This window comes from Carex rostrata, chromosome 8 (genome assembly GCF_964058835.1).
Source record: "Carex rostrata chromosome 8, lpCarRost1.2, whole genome shotgun sequence".
NCBI lineage: Eukaryota > Viridiplantae > Streptophyta > Magnoliopsida > Poales > Cyperaceae > Carex > Carex rostrata.
Genome location: NC_135925.1, coordinates 10,390,557 through 10,401,545, shown reverse-complemented (window position 1 = coordinate 10,401,545; position 10,989 = coordinate 10,390,557). Strand labels below are relative to the sequence as shown.

General features: G+C 37.4%; 2 protein-coding genes across 2 annotated transcripts; both read left to right on the top strand.

Moving 5' to 3' along the window:
* Positions 1–1,297: 1,297 nt before the first annotated feature.
* Positions 1,298–4,520, top strand: LOC144558686 (tonoplast dicarboxylate transporter-like). Its single transcript, XM_078307531.1, has 5 exons — positions 1,298–1,754; positions 2,020–2,506; positions 3,347–3,390; positions 3,517–3,612; positions 3,981–4,520. The coding sequence occupies exons 1-5, from the start codon at positions 1,341–1,343 to the stop codon at positions 4,518–4,520; spliced, it is 1,581 nt and encodes a 526-aa protein (XP_078163657.1). The 5' UTR covers positions 1,298–1,340.
* Positions 4,521–6,822: 2,302 nt separating this feature from the next.
* XYLT (beta-1,2-xylosyltransferase) lies at positions 6,823–10,246 on the top strand. Its single transcript, XM_078307090.1, has 3 exons — positions 6,823–7,681; positions 7,942–8,091; positions 9,109–10,246. Exons 1-3 carry the CDS (start codon positions 7,052–7,054, stop codon positions 9,826–9,828), a joined length of 1,500 nt encoding a protein of 499 aa, XP_078163216.1. The 5' UTR covers positions 6,823–7,051; the 3' UTR covers positions 9,829–10,246.
* Positions 10,247–10,989: the final 743 nt, after the last annotated feature.

Below are 10,989 nucleotides of genomic sequence, written 5' to 3'. Positions count from 1 at the left end.
AAACACATATTAATATGGAGAACAAGATGAACGGTTCGGATCGACCGTTAGAATTTGAAAACTCGAATATAGAGCCGTAGCACAGTAACAACCCGTGATATGCATAGTACCATAGACTCACTCATGTGATATGATAATTTTTTTATAATTGTGGAAGCCACATTATGAAACTTTTCTACTGCATAAACTATATGTAGAATGTCTTTTGCAGAATGTCTATATTAAAAAGATCTATATATTAATTTAAAAGATCATGTATTACAGTGATTGTTAAAAAAATTAAAATGTAAAAATATATTGCAAAATAAACTAATACTATATCATGTATGTGTTTATCTAATAACAGTTTTCATTTAAAAGATTTTATACTAGATATGTTATATGCAATATATGAGTATTGGAGAGAAATACATGTCGTTTTGCATTAAATAATTTTTATACTAAATATATAAGATTCTGTAAATTTGTTGATCCTTTGAGATATTACAAATATTACGAATAGATTATATGTCTTGAGACACTCATTTTATGTTATTAAAAATTAGATCTGTGAATTATTATCATAAATATATCCTATCATCTTCAATTAATATGTCATATGTAAAGAGGATTAAGAATATATAGTTGAGGCAAATATAAGAAATTTAATAGTAATAGAATTTTATAAATGTGGGAGGAAATTATACCTTCTTAATTTGACACTTTTCAAATTAAATACCCAACAGTTACTTGAGGAGAGTAAAAAAATAGCAGAGAGTAACGTTGAGAGAGAGGGAGAGAGAGGAAGGGAAGGGAAGTTTAGGACCCACAAGGTATTTTGTCAAGAAAATTAATAAGAGGATATTTTATTTGATCTTTTGTACAGCCAGCCAGCCAGGGCAGTTTGTAAAATTCCCCCAATACAATAGCCCGTCTCCTTCCTTTGATGCAACATACAAGGGGCGCTTCTTCTTCAGCGCGTGTGGGTCCTTCATTCAAACCGGATCAGGTTCACATACAGATCCAAAACCAGAATCCAAAAGCCTCTTTAGATCTCACTAGTCCAAAGTCCAAACTACTAAATTGGCAATTGGCTGCTCTTCATCAAGAAACGTTATTGGTCAGGTTCTTACAAAATCGGGTTATCAGATCCTCTGGCAAGTCCCTGAAATTAAATGAGCAAAACCAAATGTTATTATTTATTAATGTCTCCATCCAAGTCATTTTAGAAAATTTTATTTTGGCAATTGTTTTCCTGTACGTCACTTAGACACTTACCAACCTATAAAAGCCCAAACTTTCTCATTTGCCGGACAAATAAGAAACCTGGAAGTTCAAAACAAACCACAAGACTACTCACAATGGTGGATACCTATGCAGCTGATCCAAAAGTGCCACTCCTACCAATACATACAGAATCAACTTCTACAACCAATACAAGCTCTGTTCTAAACTCAATTATAGCCAACAAATACATACAAATCGCCTCCGGACCTGTAGCATGTACTGCGATTTTGCTCTTTGTGAATGAGCCAAGTTCGAGCTGGAGCATGCTGGCTGTGCTTGCCTGGGTTTTCCTCTGGTGGCTGACAGAGGCGGTGCCAATGGCTGTGACGTCTATGTCGCCACTTTTCCTGTTCCCGTTATTTGGTGTATCGTCGGCTGATGATGTGGTGAAGGCATATATGGATGATGTTATTTCCCTGGTTCTAGGTAGCTTTATACTTGCATTGGCAATTGAGCACTACAATATCCACATACGTCTCGCTTTGAATGTGAGTATAAAATGTTGATCCCAATTTTTTTTTTCTTTTATAGTGAACTTGTAAATGTAGTTGAAAGATCATGACAACGTACCAGTCATCCTGATATTCTAATTAATTTTGTATTTTGATGATGTTCCCAAGGGAAATAAATTATATGAGCATCCAAATTGATACAGAGTCAAAGACTTCAGGAGAGATTTTACAATTAAACAAATATCAGTATCACAATGCACGAGTATCATGTTATATGATTGAATTATGACAAAATACACAGATAACCTCCCTTTTCTGTGGAGACCCACTAAATCCGCCTCTCCTCCTCCTCGGCATTTGCGGTACAACGGCCTTTGTCAGCATGTGGATGCAAAACACAGCCGCTGCAGTCATGATGATCGAAGTTGCCAATGGCATCCTCCAGCGGCTGCCTGATCGATCCCAGGAGTTAGGAAGCAACACAGATGTGCAGTGCTTTTGCAAGGCAGTGATTCTAGGTGTTATCTACTCTGCAGCCATTGGCGGTATGAGCACGATTACTGGTACTGGGGTTAACCTAATACTTGTCGGAATGTGGCAAAGCTACTTCCCCCAAGAGGAGCCAATTAGCTTCAGTTCTTGGTTCATGTTTGGGTTTCCCTTGGCCATTATTTTGTTCTTTGTTCTTTGGATTGTGTTGTGTTTGCTGTACTGCTCACGGAGTATGGGAAGATCACTTTCGGTGTATTTGGACCGAAGCCATCTCAAAAGAGAACTTGAGTTGCTTGGTATAATTCCTCTCTGAACTTACAGATTATTTACTGTTTCTAACAAATATATATATGCACACACATATAAAGTTATAACGTTAGTGTGAGGTTAAGCCAAGAATGTTCAATAACTTTAATCTCAAAGATTATTGAATTGGATTCAAATATTAATATTTATATCTACCTTATCAATCAAGCATTTTCGTTTGAACTTTTAATTTGAGTTTACTTTGTATGAGATAAGAGGTTGAACTATGAATTATTTTGTTCTGCTTTACTGTTTTCAGCCACTTGATCATAAATACAATATGGCTCAAAAACTTGAATTTTGAAATCTTAACAATTGCCTTGTCAAATGTCAAGTATGTCAGAATTGAAGGTTTAAATTCATCATTGAGACCACTCCGAAACCTGTAGAGATCCCCAATCTTTTCGTAAGCCAAAGCTCAAGGTGAGTGTTCGGCAGTGAGGCTTAGAGCCTTGCAGCTTAAGAGTTAAGCTGTACTAAGGAGGAGTTGTTCGGCTGATTTTGGCTTAAAGCAATGAAGCTTAAGAGCAATAAAGGTGCTAAGGAGGAGCTTAAGGAGGCACTGTGCCTTAAGCCTGGGTTTTTGTCAGCTTAAGAATTTGCTCTAAGGAAGCTTAAGAAAGGTGCTCTAAGCCTCTCTAAGGCACAGCTGTTCGGCCAGCTTAAGCAGCTAAGGAGGCTAAAGCCTGTCTAAGGAGGCTAAAGCCTCACTGCCGAACACTCTCAAGTAGCTTTACTCCATACACACACGCAAATGATATATAATTTATATTTGAGATCAATGTTTTAAGAATGCAAAATTATACGATTCTGTGGATGGATTGTGTCAGGTCCCATGGATTTTGCTGAGAAGATGATTTTGGTTATTTTTGGGGTAAGTAATTGACAGTTTTTTTTTTTTTATTATTTCGATTTTGCAACTAAATAATATTGAATTTTAGGTAAGGTGTCGAACTAATAAATTTTACTTGTTGTGCTTGGGGGCAATAAATACGAGCAGGGGTTGATTGTGCTATGGATGACAAGAAGCATAACGAATGAAATACCCGGTTGGGGTGCTCTCTTTCATAATAATGTTCGTGATGGCACTGTCAGCGTAAGTTTTATATACCTTTTTAATGTCCTTTCATAAAAATTAAACAATTATACTTCATTTATTTGAATCTACTTATAGCCTGTAAAAGTTCAACTTTAATATGAGCCCTTTAATTTACAATATCATATAAATGTTGTAAAAGTTAAATATGTTAATTGAAGCATTAACACTTTCAATTTAGATTATAATTTATACTGGTTGAGTCTAATTGACATGTTAACTGAAATGAAATTTTCAACTTATTTTGATAATATGTTCTCTCTGTTTGTTTTCTTTGGACATGGAAAGATAGTATTCATGCAGTACCAAGTACAAAAGCACTAATTCATAGCATATATTCATATCCAGTAGGATTTTATATTTTGTAGGTGATGATGGCAACCGTGCTCTTCATAATACCAAACAAGAGGAACAAAGGGGAAAAACTAATGGATTGGAATAAATGCAAGAAGCTCCCATGGAATATCATCCTGCTACTTGGTGCCGGATTCGCCATAGCAGATGGGGTCCACACCAGCGGTCTTGCGAATGAGCTGTCAGACAGCCTCAGCTTCGTAAAAACTGCACCATACATAGCAATCGCCCCATTAGCTTGTCTTATTAGTGCAACACTTACAGAGTTCACATCCAATAATTCTACCTCAACTTTGGTTTTACCGTTGCTGATCGGGCTGGCTCGGTCTATGAGTGTCCATCCACTACTGCTCATGGTGCCTGGTGCAATTGGAGCTGAATTTGCATTTCTGTTGCCAACTGGTACGCCATCTAATGCGGTTGGGTTTGCTACAGGACATATTGAAATCAAGGATATGATCAAAGTCGGGCTGCCTTTGAAGGTAGCGGGTGTTGCATTAATAACTGTACTGATGCCGACTTTAGGTGAGAAACTTGAAAATTCCAAATCATAACCTTTACCGGTTTCTTTTTTTTGCTATCTTCCTTCCTAATTGTTGAAAATTGATGATATCTAATTGTGTTTTTCTTTCCTTCTTGTTGGCAGGTCAATATGTTTTCGGGACAAACAAGATCGTGTTGTAGGGAATGTTGCGGATGAATTCTGCACAAATACTTCCCTTTTTAACTTTTTGTAGACAAGATTGAGAACTCTCGGAAACTAGCTACAAACAGATCATCTTCATTTGTGGTGTATATATAATTTTCCTTTTTCTTGAATTTGTTTCTTTCATGTACATTTCAAACTGTAATTAATTTTATTGGTTTATGATATCATAGTTTGTTTATGGTCAGTATTCCTAGAAAAAGCCATGCTGTATTAATATCTTGAACAATAAGCATGAAAATGACATTTCCAAAAAAATAAAAAATAAAAAAAATCTTATTTTAGAGCTGGTCAGCCTCCTCCTCCTCCTTTTTTTTTTAAGTCAGCGTTCTGTTATTTTAGTCATCTGCAAATTGCTATGTTTTGATATAAAAATATGGATATATAAGTCTTTATACTTGATCTATTCCATTAGAAAAAGAGAAAATAAAATTAATAATAATTATCTTGCAGTAACTCTTCTCAAGTTCGTCAGCTCTGATTTGGATGGCAATTAAGTGGAGTAGTAAGTTCAAAATTCGGTTTGGTATGGTATAAAGGCTCAAAAACTCGTTGCCCGGGTTTTGAAACCTATAGTGTATAATTTAGAATTGGTGTACTGATACCAAATATTGTGCAAATGATACACATAGGTTTTGAATTGGTGTTTCTAAGAGATTTAGAATGCTTCATAAAAGAGTTCAGGGACTGGTACCAGCAGGGGCGGACGCAGCATTTCTGCCAGGGAGGGGCAAAAATCGGGTTCAAATAGTTTATCGAGTTCAAACCCATTAGCATATCGGGTACTATATAATATAGGAACTGTGATACTCCCCATTTTGCAGGGTTATACAAGATAATTTCAAATTTATCAAGATTTCAGGGGTACACATAAAAATTAACCTCCTTTTTTTTGTAGTATATAATACGGCTTGCATAGCATTATTATCATTTGTCTTTTCTTGACGTTTTGGCTCTTATTTCTTAACTAGTATCCATTAACAAAGGCACAAAGCTACCCTCTGTCACAATACATTTGCAATATAAATATGGATTTGTGTATCAGTAAACGTACCAGTTTTAAAAGCTTTGAAAACTGGACCCTTGAAATGTTGGGGCTAGGTTTAGACTATGAGAAAGAAGCAATTTTGAAAGAGATTGTCGGCGCGCGTTATTAAAACTAAGAGAGGAGCGAGAGAGACATTAGAGTCAGAGAGATATCGGATCCGGACTTCTCTTCGAAATCAGAGAGCAAGAGAGACGGGCGAATTTGGTTTTGGGTTAATTCTTCATTGGAGTCCGAGAGAGGCTGAAGAGTGAGGCAGAGAGACTAATTTTTTTTGGGCTGGGCCCATTGATTATTTCTTTAAGCATTTTGAAGAAGACTGAAGTACGTTTGGGCTTGCTGGACCACAAGGAGGGGCAAATCATTTTCTGGGGGGGGGGGGGCAAAGACTAATTGAGCTAGTATTTTGCACTATATTTCAAAATCCAGGGGGGGCAGTTGCCCCCCTCTGGGCTGTATTGGGTCCGCCTCTGGGTACCAGGTCGGCACCGGCTTTGGTTACCACTGGTTCTGTGAGGTGGGCTTCTGAGCTGCCTCCGACACAGTCTCCCCTGTACTTTTGGTTTGCATTGTACCCTACAGCTAGCTAGTTGAAGTTTTCATTGTTCGAATTTTGGTCCTTGCCAAAATAAACTGCGACGAATATTGTCCATCTCCTTGATAGTTCAATCAGGAACCTTGAAATATATAAGTAGACATGATAATATTTCATTAAGAGAGTAACCTGGCTTTTGTACTATTCAATAATCTGGATGATAGTTTGGAAATTAGAGGTTGAAACTCAGCTTTTATGAGAGATTTAGCAAACAGGGACAGTCGCCAATAAATTATGGATAATCTAGCAGACTTTTACCTCAGAAAATGCACCTAAAATTTGATGAATCGAGATTTGAGTGTCTTTAAGATTCGTGCCAGCATGAAACGAACGAATCGGATTTAAGCTCAAATAGTACGTTTGCATTTATAAACTTGGGCCATCCTTACCTCTGACATCCCTTTTTAGAATTACCTTCCTTCTTCTAGCCCCAAATGACCATCCTTTATCTAACCTCTTTCTTTCTTTGCATTTTTAAACCTGGGCCATCCAACAGGCCCACACGAAAACTTATTCCAAGCCCAACACAATCAGCTTCCACAAGGTCGCAGTTTTAGCGCTGACTCGGTATTCTCCACTCCACAAGAAACAGAAGTCGTAAATGTCCCACTGTCAGTGAGAGATTACCGCTGACTGAGAACTTGGGAAGAAAAGAAAGCCTCCAACCAGAGGCGAACGAGGACGACGATACTAGGTACCTCCGGTGAGGCGATCTCTCCATCCCTGACTGGTGGGCCCCATGAATCGGAGAAAGAGAGATCTATTTTTACGGACGCTTCTTTTTCTCTTCGCCCTCAACACTGTATGTATATTTATCTACTTTAGGCTCCACCCCCGACCTGGGAGTCCCCTCGACGAAGAAAACCGAACGATAACCCTAACTCCTCCTTCCCTTCCTTCCACCGCTCTTAAGCCATGGCCTTACCTCCCTTCGTACCTCCCGTGGAATATCACCACTTTCCCTCCCGCTGGCTCTTGTGAGGCCTATTTTGGCAATGGGTTCTCCATTTCGATTTCGCCTCTCCGCGGACGGACTGGATTCTTCCGATGTCACTACAGTCAGACCTTGAAGAGTTCGATCTGTGAGGGTGGAACGATCAGGATGGATGCCGGGAGGATTTTGATGTCGAGAGGTGGAGAGGATTTGGAGAAGGTGATGGGGAGGAATGAAGAAGACGAACTACCAAAATATGAGGTTGGTGCATTTCAAATTGAAGGAGAGGGGTGGGAGAGAAGAGAGGATAAAAGACTTGTTGATCAGGCTTTTCTTGGTCAGTATTTGAGGCACGGTGCAGTGCATATGCACACGATGCGATCTCTTGTGGAATCAATACGGGTTGTGCCAAGTGGAGAGCTTCATTGTGATCAGGTGAGGGGTCGATTTTCCATATTTTGAAATATCTGTGGTTTTTTTTTTTCCTAGATTTGAACTGTTGTATCTGAAGTATAATTTCTGTTCTTTGGACAAAATTGCTTAGTTGAATGAACTGGAACAAAAGAGCTATTCAGTTTAACCTGACTCTGTGATTAAAATCAAGCCTAAGTTGCAAATATTAAAAGGATAGTAATAGCACTATTTTGGAAGGCCCATAAATTTAACTTATCAATTGCATAATATCTTTCATCAAGGTGATAGATGAACCTACATTGCTGGTGACACGATTTGAGTACGCAAACATGTTTCACACAGTTACTGACTGGTATAGTGCATATGTTAGTTCTCGGGTTACTGGCTTGGCCGGGCGACCACATCTTGTTTTTGTTGATGGCCACTGTAAGGTAAGTTGCTACTTCTTTTTTCCTGACTCTACTTGGTGATTTATTGTAGTGTCAATAGTCCCAATTGATTTTATTAGTTATAGGTAACCATTCTATATTATTTATGAGCCAACAGAATCGACTTGAAGTAATTGAAATTCGTTTTGGAAAAAATATGGGAAATTTGAAGAAAGTGTAGGCCAGTCTTGTACTATATTCTGAACTTCTGATGCAGTCTAGAGAGCCTTGTAGCATTTTAATTTGATCAAGATAATTTTTTTTTCTGAATTATGGAAGTAATTTAGACTGTGTTTAAAGAAAAGTTTAACTGTAATGCAAACTACAGTAATTTGGGTATGTACTGGTTTTGGTGTATCAGTAGATAGTCGATAGCAATTACACTAATGTACAGGGACTAGATTGTAAAAACCTTTATTATTTCTAATACAAAATTAAAAGGCAACTGGCCACCTGACCTTAAAAAAAAACTGTAATGCAAACTACATATTGTAAGTCAACCTTGTTTTTGTTTGATTCAAGTCATTCACTTGTCATTTTTTCTCAACCAAGATATTTTGTCAAATAAAAATGGGATGGAGATCGTCTCCAATTTTGTAATTCCACCATCCTTCCTGCATATCCATTACCACCCAGCTCTTTATGCTTTCCACTTCTCTATAATTTAATTTTTATCATCCTTTTTGCTTCTTCATCAGAGGTTAAAAAGGAGGAGAAACAGGTAAGAGGTAATGGAGAAGTGAGAAGGAGAGAGGAAAGCAGAGAGAAGTACATTTTATGGCTTATATCACAGAATAAAGACAAAAAGACTTGATTGGAACAAAGTAAACTTCTGATGATTTGATGGGGGGACAAATGAAAATTTGATGACTAATTTGTGTTTTATGTTAATTACCTCTTCAAAAATTTACCTAAGCAATATATGTTCCAATAATATATTTGTCTGTAGCACTGTGTTTTTGAACTAGAGCAATTATATATATAACTGATCCGACAATTTTACCCTTTTGAAATAACCAGGCACAGCTGGAGGAGACATGGAAGGCGCTCTTTACAAGTGTAAGGTATGCAAAAGACTTCACTGGCACTGTATGCTTTCGTCATGCCATTCTCTCTCCATTAGGTTATGAAACTGCTCTTTTCAAAGGTCTTACTGAATCCTTCTCTTGCCAAGGCTCTTCTGCAGAAATGCTCCGTCAGAAACCTGATTACCAAAAAACGGCACGCCTGTCAGAATTTGGTGATATGCTATTATCTGCTTTTGACCTTCTACCAATCCCTAAGCCTAGACCTAGTGAGCTAAACATACTTTTCGTGAGACGTGAAGATTACCTTGCACATCCTAGGCACAGTGGCAAGGTTGAATCTAGGTTAAGCAACGAATTAGAGGTGTTCGACTCGGTCAACACCTGGGCTAAATTGCACAACAACATCAAGTGCAAATTAAATGTCGTTAATGGTCTTTTTGCACACATGCACATGAAAGAGCAGTTAAAGGTGATTCGTGATGCATCAATTGTTATTGGGGCCCATGGGGCTGGCCTGACGCATTTGGTCTCGGCCCAGCCTGGCACAATTGTGCTTGAGATAATTGCTAGCATGTATAAAAGGCCCCACTTTCAATTGATTTCAGGATGGAAAGGTTTGGAGTACCATGCAATTAACCTTCCTGGGTCTTATGCCCGACCTGCTGAGGTCACTGATGCGCTGAGCAAAATAGTGATGAGCCTTGGGTGCTAAAATAGTTTGATTGGCTAGTTCATAATTTATTTGGCAGTCCATTGTACAACTCTTGTACACTCAATTTGTAACAACTGTGGATATGTGAAGGACATGGTATAGGAGAAGGTATAAGTTTGAAATGCCAGTTGAATTTTGTTGCAAAATCCCAAGCTGATTGAGATTTTCCTTGAAATCTAATGGCCAAATACGGGACTTGAAGATGCTCAACTTGGATATTTTCTCAATGGTATATACAAAAGGTCTTTTAGGCAGGAATGACTAATAAATAGCTGGTGAGAAATGAAAGTATTATGGCCCGATGTGTGAATTTTTATTAGAGTTGAGAGTTAGTGTTTGATCTGCCAATTGTGTACTGTCTAGAGATGGTCTACTTGTATTTGTATTTTGTTTTAGTTGGAACATTTCATTGTTTTTTTTTCTTTTCTTTTATTGGAACAAAGTTAGGTACAGTTGTATTGCAAGTTCTCTATCTATCGAAACTATTTGTTTACTACCGTCAAAAGACCTGCTTGTACATCAAAATCTCACTAATATGGTAATACCAACTAAAAACTAAGTTCTCTCCTGGTTCAAAATTTACCCCTATCCCGTAACCTACAATTTACAGAAAAGCTCAAAGGAATCCACAGAATGTATCCACCCAGTTTTATTACTTTATTTACTTGATATAGTAATTTTAACGTTCAGATGAATTGAGTTATTCAGAGAAACACAGTCGGCTGCATTTAATTGCTTGGTTTGGAAAAAGAAAATTGCTTGGCAATTGAAAAGGATGAATGTTACGAAATTTGAGGCATGTTGATTCTCATGGATTTAAATTAACATTTGATTTGTAATGTGAAGAGTTTTGAGTCTCTAATTCATTGATTGTTTGTCAGTTTTTTGAATTCTGGTTATTTGTTGTTTTTGAATTCATGGATTGTTTAGTTTATTGTTATAATTTGAACTTATTTGAATTCATGGTTGACAGATTACTTGTTATAATTATTTTTCTTTAAAACTATCTCGGTCAGTTTTCATTTCATTAATGTGTTTGCATTGTTCCTGTCCGGCTATGGCACTATACTATGTTTGCATTGTTATACTATGTTTGCATTGTTCCTGTCCGGCTATGGCACTATGCTAATATCTTGATATATATAGCCGTTTAATTTTGAT

What these genes read in the sequence shown, in the direction of transcription:
- LOC144558686 (XM_078307531.1), top strand. Translation starts at nt 1,341, where the DNA reads ATGGTGGATACCTATGCAGCTGATCCAAAAGTGCCACTCCTACCAATA. An exon ending in ACATACGTCTCGCTTTGAAT is followed by an intron (nt 1,755 to 2,019) that starts GTGAGTATAAAA and finishes CAAAATACACAG; the next exon opens with ATAACCTCCCTTTTCTGTGG. An exon ending in AAGAGAACTTGAGTTGCTTG is followed by an intron (nt 2,507 to 3,346) that starts GTATAATTCCTC and finishes GGATTGTGTCAG; the next exon opens with GTCCCATGGATTTTGCTGAG.
- XYLT (XM_078307090.1), top strand. Translation starts at nt 7,052, where the DNA reads ATGAATCGGAGAAAGAGAGATCTATTTTTACGGACGCTTCTTTTTCTC. An exon ending in GAGAGCTTCATTGTGATCAG is followed by an intron (nt 7,682 to 7,941) that starts GTGAGGGGTCGA and finishes TCTTTCATCAAG; the next exon opens with GTGATAGATGAACCTACATT. An exon ending in TTGTTGATGGCCACTGTAAG is followed by an intron (nt 8,092 to 9,108) that starts GTAAGTTGCTAC and finishes TGAAATAACCAG; the next exon opens with GCACAGCTGGAGGAGACATG.